The sequence below is a fragment of the Dicentrarchus labrax genome, unplaced genomic scaffold, assembly GCF_905237075.1.
Source record: "Dicentrarchus labrax unplaced genomic scaffold, dlabrax2021, whole genome shotgun sequence".
Taxonomy (NCBI): domain Eukaryota; kingdom Metazoa; phylum Chordata; class Actinopteri; family Moronidae; genus Dicentrarchus; species Dicentrarchus labrax.
In genome coordinates, this window is record NW_026136701.1 from 8,596,102 (window position 1) to 8,618,339 (window position 22,238).

The 22,238-nt window shown below is 42.4% G+C and overlaps 1 protein-coding gene and 1 long non-coding RNA gene across 2 annotated transcripts; one reads left to right on the top strand and one right to left on the bottom strand.

The window, feature by feature from the left end:
- Window positions 1-1,386: 1,386 nt before the first annotated feature.
- On the top strand, window positions 1,387-21,233 carry LOC127362575 (uncharacterized). The gene is made up of 4 exons (XR_007884482.1): window positions 1,387-1,684; window positions 1,857-1,902; window positions 2,370-2,457; window positions 21,141-21,233. It is a non-coding gene; the product is annotated as an uncharacterized LOC127362575 (long non-coding RNA).
- On the bottom strand, window positions 2,701-9,813 carry LOC127362452 (phosphatidylinositol 3-kinase regulatory subunit gamma). Its single transcript, XM_051398161.1, has 10 exons — window positions 9,467-9,813; window positions 7,330-7,441; window positions 7,116-7,214; window positions 6,834-7,014; window positions 6,575-6,691; window positions 6,337-6,479; window positions 6,039-6,215; window positions 5,848-5,922; window positions 5,576-5,746; window positions 2,701-5,456 (listed from the first exon to the last, which is right to left on the bottom strand). The coding sequence occupies exons 1-10, from the start codon at window positions 9,519-9,521 to the stop codon at window positions 5,183-5,185; spliced, it is 1,404 nt and encodes a 467-aa protein (XP_051254121.1). The 5' UTR covers window positions 9,522-9,813; the 3' UTR covers window positions 2,701-5,182.
- Window positions 21,234-22,238: the final 1,005 nt, after the last annotated feature.

Below are 22,238 nucleotides of genomic sequence, written 5' to 3' on the forward strand. Positions count from 1 at the left end.
CGCAGGTTGAACTGGGACGAATGCAAAAGGTTGGGCACTTATCCAAAAGGAAAGTTTTATTTTAGAGTTGAGTCAGTGTCTTGCTCTACCTGTTTCAAGGAGGTGGGATCAACTACCATCCCTGCTGAAGCTGCTATCTGCAAATCTGATTTGGCTGTGGATCTTGATTTTGCATTTCTGGTGAATGGATTGTCAGCAAACAGTTGTATTTTATCCCTTGTAAGAGCTGTCATCTCTCATCTCACTGCGGTCTGAGCCCCTTACTACAACCACTGTTACCACAGGTCACTGAGATAAATACATTATCATATTAGGTTCAGAAGCATCTATAGTGAATCACATTGTTAACTTTTGTTCAGTATAATTGTTTCATCCAATGCCACTTTTATTTTAAAGTTCTAAACTGATTCAATTCAGGATTAATGACTTCATGTAATTTTCTTTTTTGATTTTATTTGAGAACACAGATTAGCAAAACAAGAAACCTTCCCAGTGTGTTTAAGTGTTAACCTAAACATTTTGCTAAATACAATATTCACTATACTACTTCTACTATAAGTAGTGATGACTGTAAGTAATCAGATGTTGTTTATTGGGCTATTCTTTAAAAGGATAGCCAAAATATTAAAGAAAATACATTCCTGAAGAAGAAAAAAAAGATTTAGTACAAACTTTCACAACATAACTTTCATACTAAAACTTGCTGTGCATCATTTACCATAATTCCTCCAGGCTTGGAAACAATTTTCCATCTCAATCTTCTAGCTTTTCCATGACTTCAACAACTCAGTGGGTGATAAACCTGTGAACTTATATTCTTAAATAAATAGATACATTCATACATACATGCAGAGGTGCAAACACAACATACAGACACATTGTTAAGCTTTTATTTGTGCTGGTGGTATTAGAGAGACTTCGAAGAAAATGTGGAGCTGGTATGTTTAATGGTTCAGTCCGTAGCCTACATGCTGCTTGGCAGGCAACAGTGTCTCTTGCCTTCAGCCTATAAGCCAGCTATAATGTGAGCTAGTAAAAAAGAGAGGAAAAAAAAATCCCTCTGTTATCGATTCTGCCTCCAACATAGCAACTGCTCGCTGATTGGCCGACGCTCGGCACGTTCCCGGCCTCCCATTGGCTGAGCGGGTAGCGTGGAAACGGTGGAATCGGACGGAGACAGAGGGGAGGAGAGCCGCGATTGGCTGCGGCTAAACTGAAAGCGAAAACCTCTCTTTCTGAAAGCCTGAGAGACAGTTCATGGGGTGTGTATTTTAGGCGTGACTCCAAAGGTAATTCGTCCTGCTGCCCCCCGCCCCCCCCAATCCCTCCCTCCTTCCCCATCCCTCCCCCAGCCAGGAACTATAAAGCAAAATGACTATGAATTTAAAGGAGCAACAAGCAAAGAGAAAGGGAAGTAGAAACGGACTATGTGTGTGTAAGAGCAGGAGAAAGCTGTGGGGTGGAGGGGGGGGCTTCGTGTTTTTATATGGATTAAATTCAGATTTCACCGAGATAAGGAACATAGGACTGAGTGGTGCAAACTAAACTGCTGTCAAAGCAAATAGTTCTGGGCTGAAGCCAGGTGGGAGTGTGTTTCAGGTTAAAGGAAGTGCAGCAAAAAGGCCCAATTTGACCTTTCCAGCCTTCATTTTTATACCATCCTGTACAGGAGGTATGAGGAATTGTGAGTACTCTTTCCTGTCCCTCCTCTTTTCCTGTCTTGTCTACCCCACACGCTTTCTCTACCCACTCTCTCTCTGTCTTGTGGACACTCATGCTGCAGCCTGAGTGTGACTCAGCTCTGGTACAGTCTGTCCTAACTATCTATCTCTCCCCTGCATCTGGTCCATCTCTAGCCGAGCACGAACGCAGCCTGTCCACCAGCTCTCTATGCTGACACAGGTAAGAGGGAGTAATCCGTGGCCTGCAACTGAGGCTCTCCCCCAGTACATCCCCGCCCTCTGCACCTCATTAATCCCTACCTAACACAGACCTTATGTGATGGTGGAAACAGGCCACCTGTTGCTCCGGTCACGGAGGGCCAGCGGTGGTGTCACCCAGAGTCAGCATCGTCATCCTCCTCAGTGGTCACCATATTGTAGCGGCTCATTTGTAGATAGTGCTAAAGTTTGCGTAATTATCAGGGCAACAATGGTGTTGTGATAAAGTTCTGCAGACGAAACCCAAATGAGCTGCATTCCTTTCCCAGGAACATCAAAAAACGTTTGAAAAAACAGCATGTTCATTCCGAAGTAGGACTGACAGATTGTTTTCTAGTGACTCAACGGCGGCCAGACCTAGTAGGGACAGGGCCTGCACATATCCTGCTATTGTCTTTATCGCTTCCTTTCTCTTCCATCTGTCCACAGTGTGTCCTCCAGTGCCCTCGCTGCCTCCTATCTCTGCTGACCCAAGGATAAGCTCATCGGACGACAGTGGCTCCACTACAGACTGACGGTATATTTTAGACAACTTTTCTATGCTTTGTGTTTTGTCATTTTTGTGTCATAAAAAATTTGTAACACTACTTGGGGAAAAAAATACTATATATACACAATTATACACTATATATATATATATATATATATATATATATATAAATACTAACATCTTTTTACATGGTTACCATAAATTATTTTTTAAAAAAAGCGTGCATACTGTGAAAGCAATAGACTGTGTAGAAGAAAGACAAGCAATGGATTATGTAAGTTGACAAAACCCTCATCAGTTTATTGTCTTTCAGCAAGAAAAAGGTCAGGATCTCACATTGCTTAGCTTCACCCGAGGAGTTTCCTCAATCCCCCAGTGGAGTTATATTTTTATAAGAGGCGTAATCACCCTCCTTCCATAAACCAACCTCAGAAATACATTTTACAGTTTCTCTGTACAGAGTATCTATTGTCCTCAAACTTGAAAAATGTGCCAAGTTCAACATGGATTCCTTTCCTCTTAAGCTATGTAGGCGGCATGTCATGAAAAACATTCATAGCTCGAGCAATGCCACAGTTCAAGTAATGGAGGCAGGATACTTCCGGACCTCTGGCAGTTCACACAAACATCGGAGGCCACATCATACCGACACCACCAAAGAGAGTGCATTTTTGTGGCAAATGTCAACCTCTCATAACAGCATTACCTTCACCACCATCATCATCGTCATACATTGCAACAATAGAAATACTGTTGGATTGCACTTTCTTCAAGCTTTCATCTTGTGGCATGTTTATAGAAAAAATATATATAGAATACAAAAAGCTTATACTTCTTTGAGTAACAGAATATAACATACAGTACTTCAGATTATGTTTTGATCAGCACATCAGCAGGTGTACATAAATTGCCCTCCCCTTGCCCAAATGCAATTACCGGACTTAACAGGGACGTAGTTTCGCTCACTATTAAGTGCTTTGGTCAATGGGTTTAACATTGAGTATGCTCGTACAATGGTATTCTACAGGATGTTAATGCTACATAATTATCCACTGTATATGAATGCCTGTTTAAGAAAGGGGCATATTGTCAAGATGCACCACGACTTTTCACATATTCACACGTGGCATTTACCCAAGAAATGGTTTGGTCCACCAAACCAGTATGACGGAAACAGACTGTTTACAGCACCATTATCCCCCTCACAAATGCACTACGTAGTAGTAACCTATGGTGTTGTATTCCTGCCACATACCTGAGGTAATGGGTCATTTTGAGTACAGAAAAAGCACATAAATTAGAGTTTGTAGAGAAATTATCACACAAGCAATTTAATTTGAACAAAGAAAAATCTATTTGTGCTCAATACATTTCTTACCGTGTTTCCTACATCCCCATGAGTGCATGATGATAACCTCTTTCACTCAGTTTAATCATTTCCCTGCTCTGTGCGCTACCAAATACTTGGGACCCTAGTGTTTCTCTCAACATCTCTGCGCTCGGCTCTACTTGACAGCGTGTGACAGTGTTCTACAATGCCAGCCAGTCAGAAAACGAGTGTGTAATTTCTTCATTAGCAGTGTATACAGTTTTATGAACCGCTTGCAAGTTAGTCTGTACTTTATTAGCTTGCAGCCAAACTGTCTTGGTAGTTTGGGAGCTAACATCTCTCATATATGCAGTAACTAACTGAGCTACTTGGCTTCCTTTAAGATTGCAAACTACACAGCCAAGACATTGAAATTATTTATGAAGTTCCTTGAAAAGAAATGGAACTTAAACTGCCTCTAATTTTTTTTATCTTAGTAGCGCAAGCCCCTGTAAAAAGTGGTAAAAAGCATAGAGCCCTGAGTTGATTCTAATAGTTATATAGCTAGCTGACATAATTCACTAATTACTATAAACCAACTAATAACATTCTTATAAAATCAGATGTACAACCCTCTGAGTTATTTCAATTTGTACATAAAACTCTGACTAATTTTTTATATTTTATTATATCTTGCATTTTTCTGTTCTATTTTTTTATTTTGTTTCATGTGCATTTTCTTTTCTGTTGTGTTGTATCAGGAGCTAGCAAGTAAATTTCCCCAGTGTGGGATCAATAAAGTCTTAAATCTTATCTTACACATTGAGAGAGTGAAAGAGATCATCACTGTGTGCTTATGTGGATATTATCAGGTAAATGATTCATCGAGGACTTGTTTTTTCTCGCTCAAATCCAAACTTTCTGTGCATGATAAATATAATTTATGTGCTTGCAAAAAGCCTTTTTTTCTGTCCTCAGAATGGGCCCTCACACACTCAGGAATGAGGTACAAATATAACTCCATTGTAACCAAATATGTTTCTAACCTATTGGTCAAATTTTCAACTGAAACATTTTAACTAGGGAAATGGACATCTTTTACAACATCAACTCCGGTTGTAAAAGTCTAACAAAGGTGCAGCACCTGACGCCAGTGAGCAATTTTCTGGTTGTCAACATCCCTACCGAAAAGGTGTCCATTAAAGAAATGGAAATAAATGAAGTACAAAAAAAAACATTAAAAGCTTAAACAGTCTCTTTGAAAACAAAAAAACAAAAACAAAGTTCAAGCTGACATTCAAGATCCGGTCCCACTTCAATCTGTGAACTCCCATTCACAAAAACCGATGGAATCACTGTAGTGCAAAACTTTACACATTGCACCTCGATGCAGTCATCCTCGCAGGTTGCAGTAAACATGTCCTTTTGTCTCTTTCCGTTGGATTACATCTCTGGAGCGGCAGGCGGGAGCCCCGCTGTGTGTTTTGGAGTCTGTAAGAGTTTGTGTTCCTCTGCGTTTTGAGAAGGCGTGGCTGCAGCTTTGGCGTGTACTGGATGTGACAGCCGAACATCCAGGGCGTCATTGTGTTGCGCTAAGGAGTGCAGGCGATAGTGCAGGACAAGGTCTTTCAGTGAGCAGTGGACGTCGTAGGGCTCAGCAAAGCCGTATCCGTGCGGTGTGCTGTAGACCATGCAATGCTTCACTTCCTCATTCACGCTGTAACAAAATAAAGGAAAAAAAACATCAATAAGTGTCACACCATTACACCATGCATAATATTCATCTCAAAAATCAATCTGTTCTCCAGGTACTGCTTACTAAAATGTCACACTCACACAACAGAGCAGGCGTAGCATCCTTGTTTACTGCTCTCACGGATCAGGAATGTTCCAGGGGCTTTCCCTTGAAGCATCTCCTCGGCCTGCGTCCGGCTCAGTTCACCGACAAACCAACTCGTCTCATCCTGATGTGGCAAATTCTTCTCGTCTCCCTTCAACACATATGTGCTGAAAAACACAAGAGTCGTATTGTAACGCTACTGTAATAATTCTGTATTTCATTTTTAAGTTATCGGCTGCTTTCTTAAACAGAATTAGTTGAAACTTACTCATCAAGGCTGTCACTCTGCGTCCCCAGCCAGTCATTTATACGTTTCTGCCGTACGCCTTTGTGATTAAGCCAGCTGCAAGGAGAAAGTGTAAAGAAAGGTTTTATTTTTCACATAAATTAACTGCACTTAACAGAGCAGCTACGGAAATGCTCTTACTTACTAATTTACTACTTAACTACACTACTTACTTTAGGTACTGGTCTCTAATGTTGCGTAGCTGGATAAGGTCAGGCCGCAAGCTGTTCATCTTCCTGTCCGTCTCTCTGTAGTCCTCCACCTGCGTTCTTAAGTCTTCCTCCAGATGGATTTTGCTGTCGTAGATCTCCCCGAGACGACACTTGAGCTTCTCGTAATTGATCAGAAAGCTAAAGAGGGGCAGTAAAGGTCGCAGGTCTGAATACAGTTCAGCAAACATGGGCTACGTGCACACAAATTAAACTACATCTGGGGACATTTTATTTTTTGGACCACAATGAAATAAAGTACCTCTCTAGATCTTTGTCGGCGCCCTCAGACTGATTGTTCCTCTCAAACTCCTCTCCATAACGCTCCTGTTCACGACACTGCTCCTCGAAGATCAGCATTGTCTCATTGAAGGCCTCAATTGCTGTTCGCTTCATCTGGATCTCCTGCATCACAAAGAACACCTCCAGTAAGAAAAGACTGATGAATGTAAATTCCACTGTATATCTTTTCAGAGTTCATTTATTAAGTGTGTTTTTACCTGCGAGGTCTTTGTGAATGCTTCATAAAGACGATCAAACTCCTTCGTCTTCTCTTGATACTGACTGTGAACCTCCTTGAGCTTTCTTCCAGCGACGTCGACAGTGTCCTCTTTCACCTGGAGGAAAAATATCACACTTAAATATGTACAATTCATAATCCTGTGTACTAAACACAAATCTCCATCATCGCTTTTTGCAGCGTCTGACTTTTTAAGGACATTTTAATTAAAAAAGCATTAAAAGTTGCTGCTCGCTAACCTGCTGGAAGCGGGAAACAGGATGTGTGAGCATCAGGTCCAGCGTGGCGTTGTATTCGACCAGCGGATGGTGCTGGTAGTGCCATATGAGCTCCACTACTGAAGTAAATGTGAGGGGGTCCGAGAAGCCGTACTTCCCATCGCGGTGGTAAATCTTTATCAACTTGTTGTGCCCGTCTTTCCTGAAACGTGAAATGGCAACGCACAAAATTAGTTTATGAATGCAAAGAATTTTTGTGGTAGTGCTTGCGAAGGGTTGTTAGTCTCTTTTTCTTCTGCTTACCTTAATGTCAGCGTAAAGTCTCCCTGCAGCTTTGTGGAAGCGTCCCGCACCATAAAGGAGCCATCAGGTGTGTCTCGAAGCTTCTCGTTCACCTCATCCCTGAGGGAAAAAAAGTGAACGGTTAACAGGTCTCAAATACCAATACGTCCAACAATCATCTTAGTGTTTGTTAGAATGACAGCACGTTTGATATGGGACTGTTAATGTTATTTACCTGCTTATGTCTCCCCAGTACCATTCGGCGTCCTGTAGCGAATACACAGGTGGTGAAAGGCAGTTGTTGTTCATGGTGGAGGACACTGGCTTTGTTGACCTGGGAGGCAGAGCTAGAAAGCAAAAGAGAAAGACTGATAAGAAAATTAAATGCAAATGATCAGGATGCCAGTTTCTTAGAAAGCGATCTATCAGAAAAATATTGAAAATACTTTCAATAGTATGGCTATCGCAATCAACTGTGTGTGTGTGTGTGTGTGTGTGTGTGTGTGTGTGTGTATGTTATGGAAATACAGTGTTCTCAGTGTGTACCACCCCCCCTCAACTCCCCCACCACCACCAACACACACACTCTGTCACACCCTTGCTTGATGGAGCCTGTCAAGGTCTGAGGACAAGCCCAGGCATGTTTCCAGGAGATATCACTTGCCAGATCATTACCAAGATCTTAAGTGGTCAGCACTAAAAAAGGAAATGTGGCAGTTAGACCTCATTTCTGAGCCCCGTCAGTCAACAACTATGAAACATGTTCGCTTTTATTATTCCAGGAATTCTCACACTACTTGCAAAGTAGATTAAAGTGCAGCTTCTGAAGTTTGCAGCAGCCCTTGGCACCGTCCTGAACTGCATGAAAGGCATTAAATAAACCACAAGTTATATTTTGGACCACCCTTCCTACTTAATAATGATTGCACGCTTACAGATCCTCTCAAGTTTTCCGTCAACCTTTAAGGAATAAAATCTGCGAGCCTGGCCGAAAGATTAAGCGTTTTCCTAAAAATGAAAAAGGAGGGCAAACCGCATCAAGAGGAGGTGAAGGGCGATATATTTCACTACAGGACAAAAGTGCCTTTCAGGAGGCAGTTGGGGAGAATACAAGAGCACCCTCAGAGAGGAGAAAATGTGGGTTTCTCCCACCATCCGCTCTCTTCTCTTTTTTTCTGACCTTAAAATAAACAAAAGGCAGGTGCAGCAGCACAGTGGCAGGCACAAAACCAAAAGCTGCAGCTCCTGAACTCAGCAAAATTAAATCTGCACACCTTCCTCCCCCTCCCCCCCAAAACCCCCTCCTCCTGCCTGTCTGTCTCCTGCCAAGAAACTCCACTGGCTTCCAAAACCCACATGCGCATACCAGTACAGACAAGAGCCACGAAATTTAAGCACGGAATAATAAAACATATCTAACCACTCACGCCTGGTTCTGCACCTCCAACCCAGAGACACATAAAAGGTAATGGGAGTCTCAATAACCAAACCCAGGGACTGTCACTGACACATACACAACACAGACCTTATGGGGACAATACAAGGCATCTGTATTGTTCTTACGGTGTGTCAGCAGTATTCATTTAAAGTTCATACTCTGGGCTTATCAGTCATAATCATACAGAATAATGAATGCAATGTGCACTAGCAATATGATGCAGCTTTCATAAGCAAGGTTGACATTTAGAACAGGACACAAGAAGGACTGTTATACACTGTTAGGACAATGTAATAACGCGGAGGTCAGATGACAAATGTAAATAATAATAATACAAAAGAAGAACTATTGGTGAGTTGCCGGAGTTTAGTCATGAGACGAGTGTGTCTAGTCTGCTCGCCTGTAGCCTACTTTGAGAGCTAGCACACAAATTAAGCACGGCTGGCTGCAGAGGAGAACAAAGCGGTCGTTTCATGCGGCGCTCATTAACGCGCACTCCAACTGTATTCCCTTACAAAATGCTCTCTGAACACTGCTGTACACCTTCTGCCAATCTGTCGCTTTATGGCCACAGATGCAAAAAAAATGTAAAAATTTAAAAAAGCGCCATGCATTTCTTCCCAAGTTAGTCCTAGGCGCTGGGACAAAAGAAAAGAGGCAAGCCACTGCGCCTGGTCCACCGAAAGCTATTACGTAATTGGCAAGTGGATTGCGCTATGCATGCCTGGGCAATGCCACTTGGGGAGCGCAGCACTCGGGACCCGATCCATTATCACGTTTTAACGACACCTGCACAGCGTTTTGTCAGATGTCAGCTTCATTACAGATATTAAACAGGGTGATGCCAGAGGAGGGGAGAAAGCAGACACACGTATAAAAAGGTTTTCCGACCCCCCGCAGATCAGACAATGGCTGCTGTTTAACCCTAACTTACCTGGTGGTGCTTGATCCATTTCGATGTAGAATAAACCTTCGGGAGGATAAACCATTCCTGTTTCAAAAGAGTAGTCCAGGTTGCCGCTGTTGTCTTTGCGCCTATTTGAAAAAAAAAAAATTGCACGTTTTCCTTTTGCTGCAAATTGACTTCAATGCAGTCGCCACGTCCTACATAGATGTGGACGGAAACAAAAGTCCTTCGTTTCCGAGTCCGTAAAACATCCCAAAGTCCAAATGTATTGTCTCAACATACCCTGTCTAACTGGGTTTTTTTTTTTTTACAGAGATTGTCAGTTCATGTCTACTCGCTGTACGGCGGAGCTCTACTTAACTTCATCTCGGAAGTGGAGCGACTTTAAAGGGCTGTTCGTAACATCATCTTGGCGCGGCCCAACCCGCTGCTACAGCAGGGGGTTTCTTTTTCTTGTAGGGTCGGTTGTCACGTCAAACAGACCCAGTCAAGTTTATATTACACAGTTGAATAAAAACAAGCATTGTTTTTTAGTAGAATCTGCCCGAGATTTAGTAATTTATTTGGTGAATTCCGCTCGCAGATACTGTGTATGTATGATGTGTATACCACATCAGTAACCTCTACAATGTAATGGTACAGTCCAGACTGTTTCATTCAACTCTCCTCAATCTGCACTGTAACAGCTGAAAAATTCCTTTCAGGGCATGAATGGAAAAGGAAAACCTAGTCTATTAGCTTAAAAGCTTAAATAAGGACGTGATCTAACTTATACCTTACATTTTTTAAATTATATTTATTATATATATTATTATTATTTTCTGCCACTTAAGATTTACACAAATTTACTGGTGAGTGAATAGGTTGCAATGAAATGACATCATGCTATAGGTTTAATGACAATGTCTGACAACTGTCCTTAGCTGTTTGGCATCCAGGGAGCACCAGATTCCAGGCACCAAACTCTTTTGTCTGCAAGGTGACAGAGTAGACTGCTTACTTGGAAAGTGTGTATTATATTCTCGTTGAGCTTGTCAAACATGTTCGGCAGCAAAAATGGCATCTTGACTGCTGCCCCTCGTTATTATTGCTGCTCTCAGATCACCCTGTTAAAGACACCATAGGTAATAGCAAGGGTGTTAACATACGTACACATTAGAGATTTAAAAAACGAAAATAAGGCTGAACGAATGGACTGTTTTATAATGAGACATTCTGCTGTTTCTATGTTCATATGCTAAAAATGGCCCGAGAATCAGGATAACTATCTGCTTATGCATTCATGTTGGATGAATACATGCATTGTTGCTCATTTCATGACACAGAATGACATTGTGCTATAAATTTAAACAGCCAGGGCCTCTTCCACCAGCTAATGTAAGTGGCTGCAAGGAAAGTGAAACAAGGCCTGTATGGTCAGAGGTCTGTCTCTGTTGGTGTCCAGGCGTTTATGGCTGGTCCCCTTTTGACCCAAGGACAGAGAGTCAGGGAGGTAAATGCCTCCAGCATTCCTTTTTCCCATCAGTAAGACGATTCTTTCCTGTGTCCAGTCGGTGCCCATGAACCGTCCTTCAGTAGCTGCCATTATGGACCATATTATGGCAAGAGAGCGCACCCAGTTGGTATTCCAGACAAACACATACAGAGTTATTTAAAAAAGATTTAGGTAAAAAAAAAATTGTATCATTTACATGTTTTATGCAAATGCTCTATAACTTGTCAAGTGGTAATCGTTGGATGTTGGCAGGTTTCTTTGAGACATCAGATCCTCCATTTGACAAGTATGTAATTGTGTGGGTGTGTGTGCACGTTGGCTGAATGTGCTCACGTGTGTCTGTGTGTATTTGTGGGTGAAATGTATGAGTGTTTGTCTGTGTGCTTGCCATGCGTTCCTACTTTAAGACACCTTGTAGCCTGTCGCGGCATGTCACTTGGCTGCTACCCAACCACCCCCCTCTCTCCACCTCACCCTCCCCATCCCCCGGTGTCAGAAGACCACAAAATTTGCCCCTTTAACTTCTGGGTCTGACCCCCATGACACATTTCACTACTACCATCCTCTGGAGACGCAACAGCACCGGGGCTTCAGGCACATCAGTGGGGGGACTTTGGGCTTTGTGTTTGGGATGTGTTTCCTTTATGATCAGTATTAAAAAATGATATCTGGGATGTGCTGTGCATTTGTGTCGTGTGTGTATAGTGGTCGGGGCGAGGGGGGGCGGACGTGCAGGATAAACCTTTAGGCTTTGCACCCCAGATCCAGGCAGTCCTGATGGGATCAGTGAAGGCTAATCGTAAGATTACTGGGATAGGCTGATACGGCAAGCCTGCCAGCTGCCTGCTAGCTGATGTGACTCATCTTGATATCCACTACCACAATAGGCCACTGGACTGTGGGAGTGCTGGGAAACGCTGCATGAGTTTGAAATTAATAGACAGATGTTCTACTGTGTAAATGTAGATAACAGTTAAACTGTAATTCTGTTAGATTTACATTTTTGACAAACAAACAACTTAGAAGGACTACAGAGGGACTATTGTAGGAAGCAAATTCTGAGGAGAGTAGGTGTTAGAAACATTATAATTTGGTCATTTCTCTGGTCAGGAAAGCAGTGTCAGGAAGTGAAATACAAATGCATAAGAGCTCAGGAGAATGGCGAACAGGATTGGTTTTTGTGTCTTAGAGGTTATTAGGTTATTGTGGTTAAGTGTGTTTTACGTGAACTCTGTGGTGAAATTATGGAAAGAGCTTTAATCCACATATTATGTTAAATGTATAAATGATAGGCCTCCTGCTGTCATTCACTTAGCCACACTAAGTCACAACAACCAGTATTTGTAGAATCAGTGGAATAATCTCCTGGCCTTTTAGAGAGTAATGTTTGTTTAGAGTCAGTTCCCTAACTGTGTCAAGGAATATAATTCAGCAACTGTTTTCATACTTCCGGTGCAATGCAATGTAGGACACTTTTTTATCAGGCTTTGTTTTGTTTGTTGTCGATCAGAAAAAAGACTCAAAGACACAACACGGAGAAACCATGTCAGGGATTAGTTCAGTTCACCAGTGTCGGTATCTGTGTCATGGTCTCGCATTGTAGGCCTGGGTGAATTGCACATCTCTCAAATCTTCTGTACTGTAGTGTGCTGCTATTCACGGCCATTGAAGGGATGCATAATGGTCTTGGCAGGGCGTTCGACATTCACCATGGAGAGACTGTGGGGTTTCCCTGATCGGCGGCCAGAACCAGCACACAAAGCACGCAGTAGTCCTGCCAGAGGCAACTCAACTGCGGGCAGAGTGTAGGGCGGCTATGGTCTGGCCCCCAGGACCCTGCCATTGTGGAAATGTAAGTGGGGACAGTGTCTGAACGGCTTGAGTTGGAACAGAAAACTTTGGATGACCAAAACTATGAGCTTCAAATAGCTGGGCCCTGGGAAACATAGCTTGTTCTTTTAAGGAGGTCAAAGAGAAGCCAAAAAGAGGAAGAAAAAACAGAAAACCAATGTTTGGTGGAGGGAATGTCAAATTGGAGGCTACTGTTACTATAGACATCAGCAAAACTGACATACCGTTTTTCCAAACACTCCAGTGTCTGCCTCGCTGTCTGTCAAGTCCAGCTGTCTCTTTCTCCGTCCTCTGCATTAGCACCTGGTGGTCATACCCACCACTCGTCATCTGTCACTCCATTCTGCCAGAGCCTAATCTCGCTAACAGAGGTGACAACTGAGGTACTCGTGGCATGCCACCACATAACGTTTACCAGCTGAGTGTCTGAGTTATGCCGGGGATGATGATCCTGTGGTATCAGCGGCCTCTGTCTCTCCAGAGGCCTTCCCCACCTCTCTGCTTAAGTGGTGCGCCAAATAAAGGCCCGACTGTGACAAGTGTAAGCAGAACATATCCATGAGATGTTGTCAGTTTTGCAGCCTTTGTATGATTAGGTATGGTTATAGTAGGTTATAGGGCTGGAACTAAGGATTATTTATCACAGCCACATAATATGTTGTCATTCATGTCATTGTTTCTGATGAACTGTTTTGTTTTAAATGTCAGAAATAATAAAACAGTTTTGGTTTTGTCTCTCCACCGTTCCAAAACCCAGTAAACTAAAACACAGAACCTGATAAATTATTTAAACAATTAAAAGATTGTTTCAGAACAAGTCAAAAGTAAATTCTGAAGTTTCCCAATTGTTCTAAACACCACGTCTGTGTTGTTGTCTGTCAGGTGAACCCACTTCAGAAAGAAATCAGCAAAACTTCTGCAATGCATCTTCATCTATAAGTCAGCCATGGGTCTTTAGAGAGAGGAGTCATGTATGTCAGTGAGCAAAGGATTAATGGATGGAAGTTCAGTGAAGTTAAGATAGTAACCTGGCCTAACCTCTGTCTCTCTCACATACACACAAACAAATGCACACACACACACAATCCCAGGCTTTCATGCAAAGCAAAATTGAGAAGCCGAGACCTCTTTCAAGCTCCTCAGCAGTTGCTCCCTTTATATAAAAGGACACTGCTCTCCTCAGCTACACAGCCATCACATCAGCACTATAACTCTATTAGGCACAGCTCCAGGACACACTAAGCAACCCATAGCCCACAATGGCATCATTGTCAGTGGGGATTGCAGCTATTGTCGTCCATGCTACAGGATTTATTCCCCCCCTCCCATATTGTGACCTTCACCTCTGACCTCGCCTGCCATCTCACATGCTCGGGAGCTGAGAGCTTGTGAGGCTTTATGCCTTCTACTTCTTAAATGCTCCTTACAATGACCCAAGCCTGCTAAGTGGCTTCTCTCTGGAGCACCAGAGTTGAGATGATTCAGGTTAGTGTCAGTAAGGAGAGAGAGGGGAGGAGGAGGGAGGGGGGTCGAAGTATGGAGTTGTGGTTGGACTGATTGACCCTTAGAAAAGGTCAGCTGGAAGGCATGAGAGGAGAGGAGCTGCCTAAATGGCTCTTTTCTCTCCCTTTTCTCCCCCTGGCCAGGACAGAGGCTCTGTATGGTTATTTATGAGCGTGTGGGAGAGCGAGAGGGGCTGCAGTGAAACCCACCAGCCCTCTTTGTTGCGAGGGCTGGGCTGGGCTGAGGTGCCTGTCATTGGTTCGGTTCTGTCATATATACATGCACGGGCACGCTCACGCAAGCGCTCACACACTATTAAGAACCCCTCCCAGAGAGGCAAGGACAGAGGAGAGGACTCTGTTGCGAGGCAGATTTGGAAAATGAGGTGCGCTTCACACAATAGCTGTCAGCAGTTTGATAGATGCCTCTCAAGCATCGAAACCCCACCAAATGTTCAAAAGCTGGAGGCCACTGACATTATACTGAGCTAAAGCTGGCAGATGTGTTAATGTACATATTGTGACATAAGTCAAGATATCATCTGGGATTCTGGTGTTTATTGTTGTTATAATTAAATTATATTATTATTTAATTTCATGTGATTGTTATAATTAAGCCTCTAATTGACACCCACATTGCTGAAAAGTTTATATTAGATATTATGCATAAGCTACTAAACAATTGTACAACAATTGTAACTGTGCTGAAAGTGAAAATAAGTCCTGCTCTCTTCTGAACATGCCCACTGTCACCACTTCTTACAGTAAATATATGATGTGTGAGATTGTCATGAGTCACATATTCCTCGTAAGTCTGGTATTCAAGAGAATACATTAACTGTGCCTTCCCAGAATTGCACCAAGTTACTGTTCACACCAGGGCACCGCTCTTCCACTGTAACACACACAACTCCTTTTTTTCTTCCTGACAAAGTTAAATTAAGCTTGAATTTCACGCTGAAGTCAAATGGTCATGATGTCATGGTTTGAGGACAGAATGACTCGGTTTGTCTGTTGACTGAGAAGGCCTATTCTTACATGTTTGGGTGGGAGCATAGCATATAATTGCAGAGCGGGATAGCATGAGGGGATGGGGGAGGGAGCGAGTTAGCACGCAACATGAGTTTTGGCCCATAGTTGCTGGTGTGGGTGCCAAACTTGTCCAGAGGGCTGCAGTGTATATCTGTGCGCGAGGCTCGTTTCTCCTCTGCCTAGAGCCTTGCACTGTTCCAAGACACATCTTTCATTTGCACACGCTGAATAGCTTAGGGGAGCCCAGGGCAGTTTGGACTGGGGACGGATCTGGCTTTTTGGACTTTTTAGGGGATGTTGGGTGGTTGCCTGGCTGGCTGTGTGTGTGTGTGTGTGTGTGTGTGTGTGTGTGTGCGTGCACGTAGGAGAGTCCGGATCTTTTCTGGACGTGCAAAATTCTTCTGAGTGTCCCTTTTCAGTAAGAACCATTGCATTGTTTAGTTGTCAAGTTAGTTGTTAGGGAGCAACCAAACCGCTGTACACGTGTTGCAGCCATTTGAGGATTACACTGATCCAAAAATCTGACAGTAAGAGAAGAGAATGGAAAGCTTTGTCGGCCTTTTCATATCCTCTCAGTGGGAGGTAGAAAGACAAGACCTCCAGACCTGGGCTAGCAGTGGTGGGTGTTAATGCTGGGGGGGGGTGGAGCTCTCAACGGCCAACCAGATGGACAACCAAGCCCTGTGTATTTAGGGAGATCATATGGGATAACCTTGCAAAGACAGATTGACATTTTGCTGACAAAACAAACCACCCCTGTCCCGCACGCAAGTAGCCCCCTTCCCTTTTTGCCCTCACACACGCTCATTCTCATGTACAGGCATACAAATACTTTAAGTGGTATTTGCTTACATAGGTCTTAAGGAAGTTATTTCAGCATGTGTTAAGCACTCGGTGAGGAGCCACAACAATAAGTGGATAGGACAAAAGAATCTAGGATTACACAACTCCCGCACAAATAATAGCAGCATTGGGGACCTGCGTAAATGACACAACCTTGAGCTGGGAGGGGAGCAAGTGAACTCCTTTTCTGCGTCATGCATTTAGATTTACCTTGGTGCTTTAAGGCTATAGGTTGGGATATAGGTCCCAGAAGGTTAAGAAGGTCATTATTTGTTTAACTTTACTTTACTGAAAGCTGAGTGAGTTGCAATATTCAACTAGACCTAGATGCCACTGAATCCTTCAAACTGGTCCTTTAAGCTGTGTTTCCACTGCAGGACCTTTCCCCAGGGTCTAGGAACCTTTGGAGGAACTGCATTTCCGCTGCAGAGCCTAGAGTCCAGGGTCTAAATTAAGATCCAGGGACATTATTTTACCCCCTAAAAATGGTGGGCAGCTTTTTATTTCAGCCACCATTTTTAGGTGGTTTGTTTTTGCTCACTGTGCTCTTACACATTTACATGGAGTTACAGAAGAAAGCATACAAAAGATGGACAGACATCGTATAGTCGTGTTCAAAAAATACATACCCAATACACAACCTTTGCGAGACTTTAGACTGCGGTGGTCACATATAGACAATAAAGGGCTGAAGGAACCTTTCAGTTCTTTGGAAAGTAGTTTCTGGAACTAACAGGTGAGGGTACTTTGGGTAGAAAACCCGACTTTTTATTACCATGTAGATGAGTCGACTCATCTACATTGAGATTCCAGTACGTGATCCTTTTTTTCTCCTCTGGTCTAGTCAAAATAGTTCACTCAGTTTAGGAAAAAGTGTCACGAGAACAAAACATTCTCTGACTTGAAAGAACAGGATAAATGTGATTGAAGTTATCAAGAGTCACTCTGCTCTGTTCCCTGAACTCTCTAATCCTCTCTGCAACAATCTGAACACACTGGGTGATTTACGGCACATAAACTCCCTCCCACACACTCCACTAATTTACATTATTAATACAGCTTGTACCAATGCTATGTGTTCCAAAATACTGATTACATTTGTTGTCATAACATTTAAAATGGATTACTGTCATCTCTCCACTTCACACCTGCACTCTGTGGGCTTTTCACCACACAGTCAATCTTGAGCAGAGATTCTGCATGACAGACAACTATACCGTAAAACTGCTGACTGCACAGGCAGAAATTGTCATGGTGACCCAAGAAAAATTATGCCAGAGGCTGTGTTGTCTTTTTTCTTCTGCAGGATAAAAGTCAAATTTGAATTTTTATTGGCACGACCATAGTTAAATACAGTATTGCCAAGGAAGGATGTACTAGTTCTATAAAGTCTTTAATAAGTATGAATGTAAGAAAAAAAGACATAAATGAGCACACTACAGATACAGATACACTATATAACCTTATATACAACTACATCACTACACAACATAGTATAGTAATGAAACAATTAAAAAAATAGAATAATATCATTAGATGAGATATAATTTAACATCTGGATGGCATTGTAATGGTGAGAACCATAGAACAACACAGACAAAATAAAAGCAACGGTTACTGGAGTCTGGCACAATTTAATGAAGAAAGTAATTAGAGGAAGTCGGGTAAGAAAGTCCAATTTTCTCACCCTTTCTAACAGCCTGCTTTGTGTTTTTATGTCCCACCACTATGGTCTGTGGCACATGTGTGGGACACCAGAATGTTTTGGTGACATCTGTCTGTGTGTCTACTTAGACTCAGTGAACGCAACATGTTTCCCGTATAGAGTGGATGATTTGAATGTATTTTGAACATATTTATTAAAGGGGTACTCCGTAAAGTTGGGGGAGTCACAAGAAACAGATTAAACAGATTAAAGAGTAAGAGTTAGGTACAGTGGTGTATCTGTGGAAGTAAGTCATAAAACAAAGTATTCGGTATTACGGTTTCGCAGAAGTAGTACTAGTGTTTTTTGGTTGAGCAAACATGATTAGAAGTTTAATAACACTAATACAAACTAAGTCGATACTGTAGATAAGGTATAATAAGAGTACATTTCCATAGTGGGATATACATTGAAACTGTATATTGCTGCAACCCTGGTCAGCACTCACAGTATTAGACAAGTACATTGACGTAAAAAAATCTGCTAATGATTGTCTTTATTGGCTTAATTAATTACATTGTTAACCTAACTGGTTAAGTAAAAAATATCATAATTAAATTTGTTGGGATATGTTCTTGATGAACCACTTTTCCTGTAAAGCTCCCCGGAGTCAAGACTAAGATGTGCTTAGTGAATGGATTCAATCCTGTTTGGTCATCTAACGAGGACGGAGCACGCCGCTTAAAGGTCCAAAGGCCTCTTAAGCTCGTATGACCACCTTTCTTTGGCAATTACGCCTGTCAGAGGGGGTTAGCTTTTATCAACACTGGAAATGTCAAAAGGTAAACAGGTCACTAACAGTCTGTGCCTGGGCTTTAACTGCAGAGATGTAGTAGTGTAATAGGATGTTTTGGGAGACGGAGAGACAGCCAGATAAACAAACAGACTGGCAGGCAGGCAGGGAGGCAAACACACAGTTGTGACAAAGGAATCCTCAACATCACATGGTCATGAAGATAGTTTATGTCGCATGTCTAACCCTTCTCAGTTTGATTACACTCATCATGCTCAAATTTATGTTACCCACAGAGATTCTTGCTTGTGCTATTTTGGTAAAGGCCTTTGCTTGGGCTTGTCTCTGATGATCCAGCTCTCTCCAGCTGTCTTGCACTCTCTCCATCTCTCTCGCTCGCTCTGTCTTTCCCTCCCTACCGCTCTAGCCACATTGCCAGACTCAGTTTTCCATGGCCTCTCATTCCCGAGTGCTCTGCGAACTAAGTAAATGAACGACACAATCCGGAAATAGTGTTCCAGCCGGAGATGGTGGGAAGGAAAATCCCTTGACTGGCAGGAGGGTGGGACAGAGAGAGAGAGAGAGAGAGAGAGAGAGAGAGAGAGAGAGAGAGAGAGAGGGAAATTGTATTGCAGCCATTCACACTTTAGACAAATCTTGTTTCTCCCTCTTAAACGCCAAGTCTTGACTCCTTATGTAATTTTACTGTTAATTTAAACTGTTAAGCGAGGGAAAACACATTGCAACTTGGTTTTTTCTTTAGGCAGATCCTGCTCATGTGTGCTAACATGACAGCATCAGGAGAGACCATGACGGTTGCTTCATGACACGGTAGTAGAGGTTAACTTATCTTTAGCACGAGAGGTCAAAGATCAGTATTAAAAAAGGGCAGACGTCTCTGAGGAGGCTGGTGTGGGTAAATGTTGTCAGGATTGGCCTGGCGTTTGGCAGAGGGGGTTGGGGGAGGGGGGGTGAAGACAGGAGGTGTACCAACAGGTTAAAAGCGGGGTCAATTCTATAACCAGGGTGTTATCTGGATACCTCTCCACAGCTGCCAATCACAGCCATACCGCAGCGAGACCAACGACCTGTCGCTAGCAGCTTTAAACAGGGGTTGTGATGGTGGTTCGGTCACTGAAGCCATACATGCTCAGGAAATGTCCCAGCTCTCTTGAAAACCTTGTGCAACGGCCTCTTGGTCAGGGTGGTAAAACGCTCTTTCCTGCATTTGTTGGAGGATGCGGTTAAATCTCCACTGAGAAGCCCGGGGCTGCATTTGTGAAGCAACAGTGTAACATTGGTCATTTCAGTTCAGTATAATTAAGTTCCGGCGTGAATTTAAAAGATGTAAATGTGCCATTGTACTATAAGAAAATAATGTCTTGTCACAGATGTTTAATTGTGTTTAACTTGGTGCCTGCTTGGTGCCTGTTAAATGGCCAACAAAATGCCTTGCTGACATTTTATAAGGGGAGGACTGCCTGCGTGAGTACATCTCACTATAACAGTCAGTAACATGAGATGGGGAACCACACAACCGCTAAATCAGTAAAATGGGAACCCAGAGTCACTGTAATTTGGGAGAGAGCTGGTTAACCACTCCTCATAATGGATGGTGTTTCTGTTTAGCCTAAGGCGTTGGAGCTGAGGTCATATGCAAACAAGGCAGATCCTAGGCCTCGGCTTTTACACAGTACAAAATGTTTCGCTCCATTTATTTCATGAAATCACAGGGACTTGAAATTACACAATTATCTTACACATATTAAAATAAAAAAATAAAATATGTCTTTAACCGGCTAACTGATGGTTTTTTAATTGAAGTCTATTAAAAATGGATTTTACCCATTTCTTTCTATGAAGGTAATCTTTAAATATGATGTTGCTATAGCTAAAATATTCATGCAAATTCACCTCAGATAGGAACATTAACTCCCACAGCGTATGCTCATTTAACAAAGTTGGTGAAAGTGATCCCTGGGAATACCAGAGGTTCAGTGAAACTGGATTCCATAAACTTTTTAACATGACATTTGTAACAGTTCCCCTCTATTTGTTTCCCTTGTTGACCGATAACGTTAGTTATGCACTACATTGATATTGAATTGATATGTCCTACTATATCTAGCTATATCCTACAGTAACTAATGAAGCTGTGAGACACATATGATCTGTCTTTTTTTGATTAATAAAATTTGTATTCATCAGTTACTTCTCCTTAATTGACTTAAATCCCCATCAGATTCCTTTGTTGCAGCCATAGATAGAGCATATACATACACACACACACACACACACACACACACACACACACACACACACACACACACATACACACGATATAGAGCTGAAACAGTAATGTCTAAAGTCAAGAAGACTCTATCCTCGGACAAATCGGTAAGCTAATTTGACGTCAAATTAATCAGCAACATATTTTGTTACTTGAGTAAGCCGCTTCCAGCTTTTCAAAAATGAGGGTTTCCTGTTATTCTCTGTTTTCTATCTCTGTAAATCGAATGTCTTTGTGTCTTGAACTGCAGGTTGGACAAAACAACCAGTGTGAAGACGTCACTGAGCATTTTTACCTATTTTCTGACATTTGAATCGATAATAAAAATAATAATTCATTCAAACATTTGTATCCGTCGTGGTCATTTCAGCTCAGCACTACAGCCTTCTGTCTATTGTTACCATATTTCATTTTTGTGAATGTCCCTTTAAAGGATTACATCATCCTCTTTGCTCCTTTTTTTTCTCCTCACCACATTTCTCAGTGTTCAGCCTTTTCTGCCCAGAGACAATTGCTTAATTCACCGGTGTATAACACTGCTGCCACCTTCTGATCCACAATACCATCGCCGTCTGTGAAGCCGACACACCTTTCAGAGGCATGTTTGGTTTTTCATGATATTTGACATCATCCATCACACCTCTGTACTCAGATCACAGCACTCAGACAAACTGCGTCGCCATACAGACTGTAGTTCTCATTATCACATGACGTTCAGCCCCAAAATCTTCATTTAGTGGCAAGAAAACAGACACAAGTGCTTTATGTTCATCATTAATCCACTCTGAGCTGACTGGATGCTTTCAGTGTGTGCTGCTGTGGGTGTTGACAGTGCTGTTGTGCCATCTAGTGGCAAAGATTCTTACCGTGACCTCCAGTCATATTAATGAGTCCATCATCCATGAAAACTGTGACATTCTCTGCCAAAAGATTCACATCTTTTCCCGAGTGCAGTGTGAAACGTTCCAGAGGTATTTTCAGGAGAGTCACAGGAGCAGCGTGGGGTTTCAGTTGTTCTTTGTGCTGTCGACCGGCTCAGCTGACATCCACGAGTCTGTGACTTTAAGAGACAGTCATAACACCACTGCACAGCTTCCACCAACACTTAATGTCGCTTTGTTATCTGCTCCATAAAAAAGGTGCTGGAGGGGAAGATTTTCAGCACAGAGAGATTTTGTTGGGCACAACACATTTCTTGTATAAGGAAAGCTAAGTTTATCTGTATTCTCCCTTCCTCACTCTTTGTCCTTGTGTGCATTAGTGTAGAGGTTGTTTTATAATTACATGAACTCAGATTACTCTTAAATGTGGCATCAGTCAATTTGAAATCGATTACGTCAAGCCCAGT

What these genes read in the sequence shown, in the direction of transcription:
- LOC127362452 (XM_051398161.1), bottom strand. Translation starts at nt 9,521, where the DNA reads ATGGTTTATCCTCCCGAAGGTTTATTCTACATCGAAATGGATCAAGCA. An exon ending in ATTAGAGACCAGTACCTAAA is followed by an intron (nt 5,923 to 6,038) that starts GTAAGTAGTGTA and finishes TTCTCCTTGCAG; the next exon opens with CTGGCTTAATCACAAAGGCG. An exon ending in TGCTACGCCTGCTCTGTTGT is followed by an intron (nt 5,457 to 5,575) that starts GTGAGTGTGACA and finishes ATTTTGTTACAG; the next exon opens with CGTGAATGAGGAAGTGAAGC.